This window comes from Pelobates fuscus, chromosome 4 (genome assembly GCF_036172605.1).
Source record: "Pelobates fuscus isolate aPelFus1 chromosome 4, aPelFus1.pri, whole genome shotgun sequence".
NCBI lineage: Eukaryota > Metazoa > Chordata > Amphibia > Anura > Pelobatidae > Pelobates > Pelobates fuscus.
In genome coordinates this window covers 163,675,955-163,691,953 of record NC_086320.1, presented here as the reverse complement: position 1 = coordinate 163,691,953, position 15,999 = coordinate 163,675,955, and the positions used below count along the sequence as shown (strand labels likewise).

The window sequence follows — 15,999 nt, the reverse complement described above, 5'->3', positions numbered from 1 at the left end:
ATGTCCTAGCAGTGTGTTAATTAATTAGTCAAGTCCTAAAAGAATGTTTAATTGGACACTATGGGCACCAATGCAACTAATGCTTTTTATTGTTTTTGCATTATTCATTTTTTTTTTGCATGCTCAAATCTTTATAGTTTTTGCAGAGTGCTGTTACATGATCCTTTCTCCTTAGCTACACCCCCTTTTACCAGAAAGCCTTCTCCACGTTAAACACATTGCCCACGTCCGCCCCTTTCTTAAGCAAGACGCAACTAAGGAGATTGTCCATGCCCTAGTAATCTCTTACATTGATTATTGTAACTCTCTCCTAATTGGTGTTCCCAAAAGCTGTAATGAATTGTGCCGCCAGACTGAATTTCCTCTCTAGTTGCTCCTTTCACACCTCAACCCTCTTTCAGTCCTTACATTGGCTTCCTGTATCCTATAAAAGTCAAAGTACTAATCCATACCTATAAAGCTCTAAACAATTCTGGCCCCTCTAACATCTCTTCACTCATCTGTAGGTATGCCCCTTCTTGGTCTCTTTGCTCTGCCCATGACCTTCTCCTGTCCGCTGCTCGCACCTGTATGGCCAACTCACATCTGCAGGACTTCTTGTGGGACCTCCTTTCCTTTGGAATAGCCTGCCCACCACCATCAGGCTATCCCCTAGTTTTCAAACATTTAAGAAGTGTCTTAAAACCCATCTCTTCAGGAAAGCTTGCAGCCTCCAAGAGTAGCCTCTACCTCACATACCTGTCCCTTGCTCTCTCCTTAAGGGCAGCACTTTACTCCTATTGTTTTTTATACCCCACCTCCTCTAGACCAGTGATGGCGAACCTATGGCACTGAGCTCTCACTGTTGGGGGGGGCGCCAGATTTGAGGGACCCGGTAGGAGGGCAGCGAACATCGCTCCCTCCTGCCAGTCACTATGAGTAGCGTGGCTGGGCGGCGCGGACCGTGGTACAAGAGGACATAGTCTTAAATTAGAGGGACAAAGGTTTAAAAATAGTTTAAAAATAATATCAGGAAGTATTACTTTACTGAGAGGGTAGTGGATGCATGGAATAGCCTTCCAGCTGAAGTGATAGAGGTTAACACAGTAAAGGAGTTTAAGCATGCGTGGGATAGGCATAAGGCTATCCTAACTATAAAATAAGGCCAGGGACTAATGAAAGTATTTAGAAAATTGGGCAGACTAGATGGGCCGAATGGTTCTTATCTGCCGTCACATTCTATGTTTCTATGTTTCTATGTTTCTATGGTACAGGAACTTCAGTTTCCTGTACCCGGCCGGACTGAAAGAAAGTGCTCACTTAGAGAGAGCACTTCCTTTCTGTCCGGCTGTTTACAGGAAACAGAAGCTCCTGTACCGCCGAACATGCCGCCCAGCCACGCTACACAGGGAGGTAGGAGGCACAACAGGGTTAGCACCAAGGGGAGGGGGAGAGAGGAACACTAAAAGATAGGGAGAGACCACTAAGGGATGGGGGGAGAATAGTGACCACTAAAGGGGTGGGGGGGAGGAAAGACCAATAAGTGGGTGGGAGGAGAGGAGTGACCACTAAAGGGCGGGGGAGGAGAGACCAATAGGGGGTGGGTGGAGAGGAGTGACCACTAAAGGGGAGGAGAGACCACTAAGGGGGTGGGGGGAGAGGAGTGACCACTAGAGGAGAGTGAGAAGAGACCACTAAGGGGTGGGGGAGAATAGTGACCACTAAAGGGGGGGAGAGCAAGACCACTAAGGGGGTGGGGGGAGAGGAGTGACCACTAAAGGGGGGGAGAGGAGAGACCAGTATGGAGTGGAGGGAGAGGAGTGACCACTAAAGGGGGGGGAGAGACCACTAAGGGGGTGAGGAAGAGAAGTGACCACTAGAGGGGGGGAGAAGAGACCACTAAGGGGTGGGGGGAGAATAGTGACCACTAAAGGGGGGGAGAGCGAAACCACTAAGGGGGTGGGTGGAGAGGAGTGACTACTAAAGGGGGGGGGAGGAGAGACCACTAAGGGGGTGGGGGAAGAGGAGTGACCACTAGAGGGGGGAGAAGAGACTACTAAGGGGGTGGGGGAGTGAAGTGACCACTAAAGGGGGGAAAGGAGAGACCACTAAGGGACAGGGGGCAAGGGAGAGCTCTAAGGACAGAGGTGACAGCTCTAAGGGAGGGGAGGAGAGAAAACACTAAGGGACAGAGGGGTAAGGGAGAACACTAAGGGACAGTGGGGCAAGGGAGATCACAGGGTGACAGGGGAGAGAACTAAGGGACAGGAGGGCATGGGAGAGCACTAAGGACAGGAGGGGAAGGGAGAGCACTAAGGGTGTCTGTGTATCTGTGAGTGTCTGTGTATCTGTGAATATGTGTGTGTCACTGTGAGTGTCTGTGTATCTGTGAGTTTCAGTGTGTATAATTGCTGTGTTTAATTGCTGTGTTGGCACTTTGAGAAAAAAAAAGTTCTTTTGTATTGCGTTTTGGGCACTCAGGCTCAAAAATGCTCGCCATCACTGCTCTAGACTGTAAGCTAGTTTGAGCAGGGTCCTCTACAACCTACTGTTCTTGTAAGTTTCTGTAATTGTTTCATTTATTGTTAAATCTCCCCCTCTTATAATATCATAAAGCGCTACGGAATATGTTGGCGCTATATAAATGCAATAGTAATAATAATAATAATCAGTGTATGCACACAGCTGAGCTCCTAAGAGCACTGAGTGAGCTTCTGCTAATTCTCAACCTGTCTGCAGTCAGTAAGAGAAACTACAGATAAACAAGTAGCTATGTGCATACTTTACGTTTCCGAGGATGGGTGTCCTCTATAATGGAGGTTGCTTTGTACTTCAGATCACTCAGTGTTCTCAGTGGCTGAGATGTGAACATACATTTGATAAAGAAATATATTTCTTGCATGATGGAAGTGGCTAAGAAGGTGGGCTTATGCAAAAACAAATGAATATATATGCACGTTTTCAGACGAATGGATTTCCTTCAAGCATAAAGCAAGGGTTGCACATATAATGATCCCCCAGTCTGCACATTTTATTACGTTATCAGTATAAATATCTACAAGCATTTAAAACATAGATGAACCCTACTATTGAATGTCCCTTTCAAGTCAGAAAATGAACGGAAAATTCCACATTCCACAAAATCAACTCGTGTAAAATGTATCTTGTTTGACTTGTTTCACAAATGTGTACAATACAATAAGAAAAACTAAGGAGCAAGTGAAACAAGTCAGATAGCTTTTGTGTAGATGTAGACAATGAAGAGACTATTTTCTAACTTCTTTACTGTTAACACTTCCGTTTATTTTTTGGTGTGATTTTTTTTTATTATTTATTTTTTTTGTAACAAACCTTTCTTTCCCAAGAATGAACACTTCTTTTTAATTATGTTGAAAATAAAAGATTAAAGGTGTGATGGGAATCCAATCATGCCTTGTTCCTGTTGGAGAATAAAATGAGCCCAGACCAAATATTGCAAACAATGGTTAATCCTTTAAGGGCTGATCTGATTATCAATATTGCAATATGACTCATCCAAAGTAAAAGAAAAAAAAAATCTGTAAAAGAGTGAGCGCTGAGCATTGTCCAAAGACTAATATACCTACTAAATATGCATAATTACCAATTATATTTATTAACCTAATTGGTTTAAATTGTTCGTATAAAGGATGGTCTTTTACCAAAAATCATCCCATTTACGTAATAAAGTAGATATGAAATTTAACCAAAATTAGCTATAACAAGACTAGAATGTCCGGGGTGCATAAACAAATTGATTTAACTCCTCAATGACAGTGACTAGAGTAGTGAGACTGCAGGGGCATGGCCTATACACCAACACCACTCATTAAGCTAAAGCTGCTGTGGGGCCTTTCCCTTCAAATTGCTTTCATAGACACTTATCATATCAAACGTTAATTCTTAATGTAACGGAGGCTAACATTGATTCACAGCAATAATTTTATTTACCGAAAACATCAGAAGTGACAGACTCCTATTTATTCTTACCTTATACATACATGCAGACTTTCTGACAGATACCACTAACAGGGTTATTCACTAGAGTGAAATTCAAGTTAAATTCAAAGAGAATTTCAAATTTAAGGTAAAAATATTCAGAACTGGAGCAATTATCTAAGTCAGCTATGCGTTCCATTCAACTACTATGGCCTTAAATTTGAAATTCACGTTGAATTCTTACTTTAGTAAATAACCCTGTAGTTTATTTAAATTGACCTTGTGTTCTATACTCCATGTATGCATTCAGCTTTTTGGTTTTACTATAATTCCATTTCCATTTTTTTTTTAATAATTCTTTATTTTTGAAGTGCATGAATAATAACACGCAGTAGCAGTGACATGTATTGTAGATCGTGACAATAGAGGGTCAAGGGATAAACATGACATGTCATAATTGAAAACATGTGCAACTCATTATGTTAGATAAACAATTAGTAGGTGTCCTGAGGTGTAGTATTTTATGCTTTAGCACTGGACACTAAAATATACGATTGTCAAGCAAGGATGAGTCAGGTCTGAGCTAAGCATATAGGACTTGATATCTTTTAAGGTACTTCGACTGACTACACGGTAGGTAACAGAATACTTAAACTACCAGGTAGCTTGATACCTATAGGCATTAGTGTCAGGCATGTTAGTTGATGATTTAAACAAGGAAGTGATAAAACATGGTAATAACAAAACAGAAGGAGGACAGTAAGCATCAGTGAGACAGCAGCATCATTATTAGATCTAATGTAATGACTGCATCCTAGGTGCACTGACTATCTGAGCTCACTCAAGCTATGTCCTTAGCTGTTAGGCAGAGTCCAATTAGAGGTTTTAAGGTGTTCATGCCTCCCAGGAAGCAGCTCTTAGAGGCATATCTCCAGCCTTGGGTGCCCTCAGGAATCTGGCTCCTAGGCATTGGTGTTTTACCATGGTGCGCAGGCTGCGTTTGGCTGCATGTGCTTTCTTGTTCCGTCGCCTAGTAGGGATCCTCCTGGCTGAGACTTTGCATGGAAACTGTGTGACAGGAACAGGCAAGGTAGTTGGCTGAGTACGTTGTCTCCTCCGGTCCTCCAGTTTTCTCCAAAACTGCTAACAAACAGAATCAATTGCCCTCTGGAATTCCCTCTCCCAGTTTCGGGCTAATGATGAGTTTCCCACTTAGCAACAGGTTAGTCTGCGGCCATTTTGGAGGGACTGCTTGTGAGCCGCCCACACTGTGTGTGTCCAGGAGCACTGGCAAGGTAGAGCCTATGTGGTGGGGACCGGGATAACCCCCACTGGCCCAGACTGGGGGAGGAGTACGGGGCTCTGTGTACCTCAAGAGTATCCAGTCGGACCCGGGCGAGGAGAACAGCCGCTTCTCCTGCCACAGGGTCACACAAGACTGCAAGCAGTCGGAGGCCACGGCTACCCTTTCACTGCTTTTGAAGAGCTCTGGACTGGCATCAGGTAAGTCCACAGTGATCCTGGCGTTGTTGCTAATATCAGGAGGTTATTAGATAGGGTATTTGTGCCCCAAGATCACTAATAATGCAAAGTTTGTCTGGAGCTCAGGTTTGCTGCGACTGATCAGAATGGCAGTCGAGCTCCGCCCCCGGGAACTGACAGGTTTTAATACCAGCCTATGAAATGTCTATATTGGCAATTTGTCCTGTTAAACAGTTTTATGCTGAATAGAGGCCATACAATAAACACTTTGATAAAGCCTACTGGTGAAACGCATCAGTGTATTTTCCTTGCATGAGTTTATATTTTATTTCTATTAGTAGTTTATTTCATACCTATCTTGGACCTTGTTGTTTGCTTTTAGAAGATTTTACTAAGAGCACTCTCACTTTGAATTCCTTGGTGACTACCTAAGCGACAAGGATCGAGAAAAAAAAATGTGTTTTGCTCTCCTCTTGTGTACCTTTTCTTATTTTTATCACATTTTATCAGAGAGCCCTATATTTTGTTTTATTTCTTTTATATATTACTCTCATCTGTGATTTGCTGCTACTGCGCTCTCAAGCGAAGACTCCTAAACGCTTCAATTCGGACCAGATCAAGACTACAAGTATATCCACAGGCGGGAAATGTACCACCCAAGCATATATATTTGGAGCGGATCATAAGCTCCAATAAACTATAAGCGTATTTCTTTTTACCTTTCTCACCGATAAGAGTAACATACTACACTATATTTTGTTTTCTGACCTCTTATTTTACATACCTACTCATTCTAATTTGGATCTGAGGACACCCCCTAAGGCGCTGCTTCCCTTCCACCATCTTGTACTGTATCCATACACAGTTATGGACAGCCTTGTAGGTGAGGAGAGGACAAGAGCTTTGAACCAAATTCTAAATGAAACAGGAAGCCGGTGATGTTTGAGATTTGGAGGACATAAAGTAGATGAGTCTGGCAGAAACATTCATCATAGATTGTAGAGGGGCAATCTGAGCACTTTTCAGGCCAAGAAGCAGAGGGTTACAATAATCAAGACAGAAAACAATGAGAGTATGTACAAGCATTTTGGTGGTACCAAGAGTGAGAAAGAAGTTTTTTTCAGGCGAAAGCAATAAGATTTGGTTATTGATCTTAGGTAAAAGGATGAAAGAAAGGTCAGATTCAAAGAGGACACAAGACAACATTGAGGTTATGATAGTTCTGTTGACCTTCAGATAAACAGACACTGCTGTAGCAGTAGAGGTAGGAATGACAAAGAGTTTGGTCTTGGGGAGGTTGTGTTTTAGGAATTGTGAATATAGGCGGTCGTTGACACAGTCAGTGACCAAGTCCAGGAGACTGGGAGAAAGATAAGACGAGGAGAGATAGATCCAGGTATCATCAGCGTAAAGGTGATATTGAAGCCATAGGATGATATTAGCTCACAAAGAAAGGCAGTAAAAATTGAGAAAAGGACAGGTCCCAGTAAAGAGTCTTGAGGAACTTCCACTGGGAGAAGTACTGAAAGGGAAGAGGAACCAAAGAAGGGGACTGTAATGCTTACTTGATAAATATATGGAACGCAACTGCAGATAACTTATGGTTTTGTTTAATGAGTAGGGTTGGAGTCAGTAAATGAAATAATACAGGTACTGTATCTTTAAATAATTGGAAGTTGTTAAACGGAACAAGCAGCAGAAGATGTGCAATTAGTGTAGGAGAAATGCAATAGTTAGTCCATGGAAGAGAGTAGCTTTCCAGAGAAGAATACGTTTGATAAGTTGCAGGAGATAATAGATAGTTTGTAGCAATAGAGAGTAAGCAGACTTGCAAGCAGGCAGAATCCAATTTTGGACTAAGTATACTACTTAGCTTTGTAGTGGTGGAAGTCCAGGCTTGCTTTAGCGTTTTCTCCAGAAGGCAAAAAAGGTCTTAGCAGGTAAGAGTTGGTCCGTGGTTCAATCCGTGGTCGAGGTGAGGAGAAGGTGGGTCAACAGTTTCCAGTCCGGGTCCGGTACACATAAAAGGAAGAAGAATATTGTTCTCCGGTTTTGGGGTTCGCAGGTAAAGCTTCTAATAATCCAGCGTTTTGAATCTGGCGCGGTCTCCCTAAGTAGCGTGGGGAGACCGCATCAGAGAAGGGGGTGTGACGAAGCTCCGTCTAGCCGGAAGGTAGCGGCAATGCCGGCAGTTAGGACATGACAGGGACACTGAAGGAGCAATTAGAGAGGTAGGATGAGAACCGGGGACAAGCGGTGTCAACAAGGCCAAGGTTGCCAAGGGTTAGGAGGAGATGTGGGTGGTTAAAAGTGTCAAAAGCTGCAGAAAGAGCAAGCAGAATAAATAGTGACCTTTGGATTTTGCAGTCACTAAGTTATTGGTCACTTTGATCAGGACAGGCTCTGTGGAATGTTGCGAGTGGAATCCAGACTGAAGCAGGTCAAGTAAGGAGTTAAAGTTCAGAAAGTCTGTAAGTCAAGTATAAAGCAAGTTTTTTGAGGAGCTTGGTGGCAAAGGGATGAAGAGAGATGGGACAATAGCTAGGCAAAGCACCCAGGTTAAGAGAAGGCTATTTTGGAATGGGCATGATTAGTACATATTTGGAGAATAAGGGAAAAATTATAGAGGAAAAAGGGAGATTAAATATTTTAGTCAAAGATGAACAATGTCAGTTAAGAGAGTGTAAGGTGTAAGGGATCAGGGTGACACGTGGTAAGGTAAGAGGAAAGGAGAAGAGCAGAAACCTCTTCAAAAACTAGAGAGAAATATAAAGTCAACATTCAGTATATGTTCTAAAGCCCAAAGATGTCCAAAGGAGTGAAACCTTATGATGCCAAAGGTAAATTACAACCCAGCAGTGATATCTGATCAATAATGTTTCCTCACATTTGGCTAGTATTGTGTGAGTGTTTTCACTACAATTACAACCACATAAATGTCACAACCTTTTCTTGCCGGTAACTTCAGTCAATGTAAAGCACGTAATCTTCGTTTTGATACTTTAAGATTACGAACTTGACAATAAAGAAAATGGGTCAGCCTTGGAATGATCTGACATGTTTGTCTGACCCCTTTTTACAGAGTACTGGTAATAACATGTCATTAAAGGTAAACTCTATGAACCAAAACTACTATTTCTAAATGTAGGGATGTTGGTGCAAAGGCACACATGCCCAATAGATCCTTAGTGCTTCTCTATGAGAAGTAATGGAGTGGACCAGGGATCATTGTCAGGATGATCTCAAAAGATGATAAGCAGCTGCCTGATGGTGACTACTCTGCTCTAGAAAAAGAAGGATTTTTGTTAAGTATTGGGACAGTGTCAGCATTAGAACAGTGTTAGCACTGCTAACCGTTCATTCAGTGTCTCATTTTCTAATAGCAACTCCTCTCCTCATCCTGTCTCAGTTTGAGTCATTCAAGGCTCTGTTCTGGGTCCCGTTTTGTTTTCTCTTTATATTCCCTCTCCTGGCAGCCAATTAATTTTTTTTTATTTAACTGTCATCTTTATAATCTTGAAATTCTTTATTTTTGGAGTGCATGAAAATATAACAAGTTATCTCGTCATGCCCCAACAGCAGTGACAAGTTCATGGCAAAACATTAGTTAACAATTGGTCAGCATGTGAAGAAAACAGCACAATTTTTAAAGAGCAAGATTTTGCAGAGTAAGTGTTCCTATCTTAAATAATCTATGCATACTAAGCTTGTCTGATGGGAGCGAACCCAGATGTGCAGAATATATCGAGTGAGCTCGCCCTGGCTGCCTCTATACCATTGACTAGATTATAACAAGGCATATGTTAACAGTTGGTTTGCATGTGAAAAAGAGAGAGAAAAAAAATAGATAAATAAAAAGCCTGATTTTTATAGAGCAACATATCAGGATTTGCACTCTTTACGATACAATACAAACAAGCTAAATCTGTGCATGTAGGTATATATGTCAATATAGCAGACGGTACTTTAGGTAAACAAGCTGTGAAGAGCGGTGTTAGTGTGCCCCTAGGTGCAGTGTAAGTGAGGAAGATGTGCTGCTATGATGTTGTGCAAAGCATGGAGAGTTTGCAGCGAAGAAGGTAATGCGTAGTAAAAGCATGTTATTCAAGGCCTGATATCTAGCATGTAAATCTCAGTAGTTTGCTACTCTGGATGTTAGGCAGGAAACATGTCCAGGCATCAGTCCCAGAGGTTGAGTTAAAGTGGAGGCATGCAAGGGGCATATAAGCAAGCATATTCATGTCGGGAGTCCACCAGGTGAAAGCAGGTCTGCAATGCCGAAAGACAGTCCGGGGCTTCTTGCCCATTCATCCAATGCCCAGCCTGTGGGGAGGTCGTTGGTCGCTCTGCAGTGGGTATGTGTCATGCAGGTGTGTACCTTTCGCAAGGACGAGAGGCTGTGCCATGCCTGGGTGCCTCGTGGTGCTCCTGCACTCAGGTCCACCATCTTATGGGGCTGTGTATGTCATGGTCCTGTTGGCTTGGCTTCTGTCTTTGCCACCTGTCCCCACGCTCTTTCCACTGGGTTTTGCAATCCTCCGTGGGGTGACAGGCGTACGTTTCCTCAACGATCGCGGCTTCGTCTTGCGAGGGCGCCACAGGTTCGTCTGTGTGCTTGGTGGCTTTGGTTGCTTGTCAGGATTGTGCAGGTAGGTCTGCGATATCGCAGGCTCAGCTGTGTGTCGGTCGTGTTTTGGTGTGACCTCCTGCCGTGCCTCCAATTGCTAGCCAGTCAGGCCCCGCCCCCACTATCACCTTTATAACAATAAAATATATTTATCTTCCCCCTGATCTCTACCCTCTCTCGAAAACTGAGCTTCCTATTTTTCTTCCTCCACTTGAGAAAGCCTATAAGATGAAACGCGTTGTGATTTGAAATTGTAAAGTGTTTTATTATTATTTTTTTTTTACTATTTGTGTGGTAATTTTGAAAGAAAATTTGATTTACCATTCAATTTATTTTCTGAGGTTCTGCTTTTATTTTGAATACCGTATTCACCTTGAAAACAGCTGGCACTACTGCACCTTACCTACTTGTCCTTACATATCACAGATGGGGAGTGCACCACCCAAGCTGTTTCCATCAAGCATGTGTGTATGCTCCTTTAAATGTGAGTATATTTTACCTAACTAGTAAATCATATTATTTATTACAAAGAGAGCACATTTTTTTTTCTATTTATATTACATATTTACTGGGAAATTCATTCCAAGCAATGTCCTTGAGAGGGGATTATACTGCTTCATGCTTTCACTAAGAGCTGAATTGGAAGCTCTTTGTGAGTGTTACGGTTGCCTCCAGGCTGGCTGGAAGTTAGACCATAGAAAGGATGCTCCTAGGGCTCACCAAAGGACCATCAGCACCGTAGACACTATAAGCACTGCAGACTCGACGAACCACCACTGTTGGGTTAGGATCTCACCATCTGCTATCCACCCTGGAACTATGACCAGGCTCCAGGTTCCATTAGGTGAATCAAAAAGGGAAAAAAAAAACATTTTCATCGAGGGGAGGCACCCATAATACGCTTAACCTTTCTGGAATATGTGAGTGCATATCAACCACTGAAAATTTTATAATAGTTTTGTAGCAATATTTGCACTATGTTTTGTCCTCCTTTATAGGTATACTAGCAGATACCCAAAATAGCCCATCAATTACACAGTTCAGTTATACGGTTATCAGCTGGGAGATAACCCTGGGAAGCAGTGTACCTATCAGTGTACCTATCAGCTTTCTTTTATTGAGGTCTTACACATACAGGACTGCCTACAGGGTTTTACAGAACAACCAATAACACACGTACATTACACTAAAACCCTCCCAGCAATTACCGTATATACTCGAGTATAAGCCGAGTTTTTCAGCACAATAGTCAATAGTCTGTATTATGGCAATTTGCATTGCCATAATACAGACTGGGGCTGCAGAGATGTTACTTACCTCTCCTGCAGCTCCTGTCAGCTCCCTCCTCCTCCGCGCCGTCCGTTCAGCACCTCGGTCAGCTCCCAGTGTAAATCTCGCGAGAGCCGCAGCTCTCGCGAGACTTACAGTGTGAGCTGACAGAAGAGCTGAACGGACGGCGCGGAGGAGGAGGGAGCTGACAGGAGCTGCAGGAGAGGTAAGTAACATCTCTGCCAGCCCCCCTCCTCCCCCCCACTGAACTGCCAATGCCACTGGACCACCAGGGAAGGAGAGCCCCCCTCCCTGCCATGTATCAAGCAGGGAGGGGGGACGAAAAACAAATATAATAATAATAAAAAAAAATTATAATTAAATTTAATAATAAGAAATAATAATAAAAACAAAATATTAAAATAATTAAAAATAAAAATAAAATTGCCCATCCCCCACCAAGGCTCCGCAACACACACCCACACTGCACTCATACACACACTGCATTCATACGCACACGCTGCACTCATACACACACGCTGCACTCATACACACACGCTGCATTCATACACACACGCTGCATTCATACACACACGCTGCATTCATACACACACACACTGCATTCATACACACACTGTAAAATAAATATTAAATTAATATTTTTTTTTTAGGATCTAATTATATTTAGAAATTTACCAGTAGCGGCTGCATTTCCCACCCTAGTCTTATACTCGAGTCAATAAGTTTTCCCAGTTTTTTGGGGTAAAATTAGGGGCCTCGGCTTATATTCGGGTCGGCTTATACTCGAGTATATACGGTACACACAAAATCCTCCCCTCTGCCTGTGATATAATTATGGTACACAATGGGTTAACATAATTATCACAGGCAGGAAAAATACAGTTTTTACACATGTATTGTAACTTTAAAAATATACATTCAATTTTCATAAAAATTTGTATTCGTATTCGAACACAGTACACTTTAAACATAAACATACTCAAAAATCATAAAAATCCCTCCAGTAGATAAAAAGCTAGCTGGAAGTCCTTTATGACCGGCCGCAAGCACATTTTCATGCCCAAAACAGTTCCATGGATTTGGGCTGTGCGTTCGGTCTATTTTACACTGAAAAAATGACTAAGTCCCATTCGAACAAGCGTTACAATCTTCGAACTGGACTTAGCCTCCAGCCGCAGTGTCGAAGTGCAGGAGAAAGTAGGGGTCAGCGGTGTTCGTCTAAATGTGTAGCCGATTTCAGTTCCATGAAATTGGCTACACACACCGCTGACCGCGTTCAAATGAACAAAGATGGCCGTCGCCACGTGTTCGTTTGCACGAACGGCGGCCCCCCACCGGTTGGCAATTTACCTACAGCAGGCTCCCAGCCTGAGAGGTAAATTGCCTGCACACTTCCACTTCTGGGTGGTCCGCCTGTGTGGTACTTGGTTCAGTAAGCCCCATTTACTGAACCAAGTGTAAAGAAGCCATGAATAAAGTACTTTAACCAAGTCAGGGGACACTGGGGACACAGTCTTAAAGGGGCATTGTCCCAATTTTCCCCATGTCCCAAAGTGCTTAAAGGGCCAGCACCAGTTTAATGGAAGTCCATAAGCCCCAATATGCTCACAGACTGTTCTTAAAGGGCCATACACACCAGGGCCATCGTCATGAGGAAGGAGGCTGGCGATAAGGCTTCTCCATAATACAGGGAAGCAGGGCAATTTGTCACTTAAAGAAAAGAAAAGGCATTTTGTAACAGTGAGTATATTTAACGGGGGCTGTGCAGGATAATTCTCCAAGTCGCAGTACAGGAACGGATAAAGCAGGAGAATCGTCATGGGAAGCCAAAGGTCAGAGGATGCCAGGAATCAGAATGAATGAAACAACAAGCCATGGTCAAGAGTAAACTGGAGAACACGAAACAGCAGTATGATCACCAGAGTCAAGGAACTGACACTGCCTTCTGGGAGAGGCAGTGTTTTATACCTGGCTAATGAGACCATCATCTTCAGGTGTACCAAGAGTGACAGGAGTAATTCCAATGCATGTCCAGCCCCCAGTGCTGGATACAAGACAGAGCTAGATACTAGCATTACTAAAGCTGAATGGTGGCTCAGAGGTAATGGCCCCCGTGCCCCAGAACTGCAAAGTGCCCAGGTTCAAATGCGCTACTGGGCACTCCTGGGGCAACCTCGTTTGGCACTCCGGAAGTTATGGTGGGAACTGTGACACTTAGTTACAAAGTATTAACATTATTGTATTGTTATTTTACGCAACCTGTGTTCTCTCCTTTTTTTTATTTCACACCCTTGGATTATTAGGGTATCCAGGTTTCAGTGTTTGTTGCCCTCTGGAGTCAGCGCTGTATCAATCTAACCCCTTTCTTCAGGACATAATTAACTCTTATAACACTGAGGTTTATTTAACTATTTTCCCACTAGCAGCTAGCGCTGCCAGCAAACAAATAGTATTACGAATTATAATTTGCTTGCATGAAGGCAAGTGAGCGATAATTTGGGAATGTGCATCCTGCTGGATCAACTCAGTTTCTATTGATGTTAAAAGTTGTGCTTTGTGAATCCTCCAAATCCTAGACATAGGATTCAGATCCAAAAACACGGATTTTAATCTGGACACTAAATACATCAAAACAATTGCTGCAGATTCACTCGAGGAGACCGCATTCTGACCTTGTTTGCCATTAGTAAATATAAGAATTGTCAATGCGGTGGGAATTCAGACATTTTTGCTGGCTTTTGTCCATTCAGACAAACTCCGGTGTTTAGTTGATAACACCGTAACAATACAAAAAATGCATCCCTGCATTCAAATGTTAACATAAATACACACCTGCATTCTAACATTACTTATATATACTCAAATACACAAACATTTACACACACAAACTCCGTAAAAAACTACGATCATCCACACACATACAACAAATCTTGCAATGATGGGCAAATGGTAGATCTACAGCTGACAAAGCAGCAACAGAGTTGTAGGACACTTGAGATCTAATGTTTGGCCACTCCTTCAATATATGGTGGGGGCCCAACATTTTTTTTTACCAAAGGGCCCTTCCAATATTAGTACTGCCACTGCAATCAGGAATAGACTTTTACATTCAAATAAAGTTGATAAGTGGTGTCTTGTTATCAGAAGAACATAACCTGCTGTATACAAAATACATATATCATATCAAGATCTGGGCAACACATGGAGGAAGTAGGCAGTGGGTTAATAACTTTTGATTCTGCATTCATGCTGGAGAATTTCCTCATTCTTTCACTTTGTATTTGTAGTATACATGTTATGTGCACAACATTTTATTTCTAAGTAATGAAATGTAAATGTAAGTCACAATGTACATACCTGCTATTCTATTTAGTGTCACCCAGTAATGTTCATCTGGGCTGTAAGTGTCTTTGGACCATGTCAGCAGGTCAATGGCTCTCTGATCTTCAAAAATAAACTTAGCAAATTGTCTTGTCAGTGCAACATATGCTGTACCAAAGTAGATAGTTATGTTATGAGGAGGAGGGGGCTTTACCAAAGTGGTCCTCAAAACTAATGAATGAACTAAATCCTCCCGATGAACATATTTTGTCCTTGGTATAGCATGATTGGGGGGAAGCACCCCAGGGGTAACATTGTTTCCATTAAATCTCTTTAGATGCTGTATGATTTCTTTGTTTGTCTTTAATGGGAAATCCTGTCCACATGTATTGATAACATACTTCCATTGTACTTCTGATTTTACCAGGTCTTTAATGCAGTTTATATCTGCTAACAGCCTTGATATTCCAGCATAGACCACAGGCTCTGTCCGGGAGGCCAAGAAAACATTAGGAAAGCATTCTGCCATTCTCTCTACAGAATGCAAGAAATTGGACTTTGCCTTTTCATCAACGTGGATACAATAGATGTTCTGGGGCATGTAGACAGCCCTAAATAATCTTTCAAACATGTCCAGTTCTTTATGCACAACCATAACATAAGCCAGTGGAAAGTCAGCTTCTTCTCTGGAGAGAGGAGATGTGATATAATGGTTTTGCCTTACATATTCTTGACATGCCATTCTTTTAGAAGATATTGCTGGTACATTTCCCCAAAAGAAATATTTGTTCCGTCTGATCAGTGCATCACATGATCCATTCAGTTCCACTGTCTCTTGAGAATAGTGATTTTTTTTTACAATTTGTTTGTCATTCGGATAATTGCTATTGAAAAAGAACAAGAGTACGACTCCCAGAGCTAATAAACATGAAAAACATGTCTTTGTAATGCTCATGCTTTTCAGTGTAACCTATGTAGAGTTTCAGTAATTCTTATAGGGAAAAAAAATTATATTCCTATTCTATTTCTTCGTGTTCCAACTGTTATTGGCTCTGATGTCCGTAATATATGAAAAAGGATGTTTATCTCTGTCTGTTTCCTCTGCAGCCTTCCCTTCAACATCGTTCATCCAGTGTGAAAGAATGACTCCTTGCATATGAATGCAGCTCTCAGTGAAGCACTTCTGTGATTGGTGAAGCGAGTATCAATAGATTGCATATTCTCTGCTTCATTACACCTTCAATAAGATCAGATTTCAGTCCATATCTAATGCCTCCCTCTCACAAACAGCTCATGGCACTGTGAAGTCAGTAACTAGCATGTGAGCTATATTTTACAAAATG

The 15,999-nt window shown here is 42.2% G+C and overlaps 1 protein-coding gene across 1 annotated transcript in view; it reads right to left on the bottom strand.

Annotated features, from left to right (window-relative positions):
- The window catches only part of LOC134607928 (N-acetyllactosaminide beta-1,6-N-acetylglucosaminyl-transferase-like), a 40,453-nt gene extending 24,662 nt beyond the window's left edge, over window positions 1-15,791 (bottom strand). The window contains exon 1 of the mRNA XM_063450522.1: window positions 14,693-15,791. Within this exon, the coding sequence (XP_063306592.1) occupies window positions 14,693-15,611 (919 nt within the window). The 5' untranslated portion in view covers window positions 15,612-15,791. The remainder of the gene's footprint in view (window positions 1-14,692) is intronic.
- Between the last annotated feature and the right edge of the window lie 208 nt (window positions 15,792-15,999).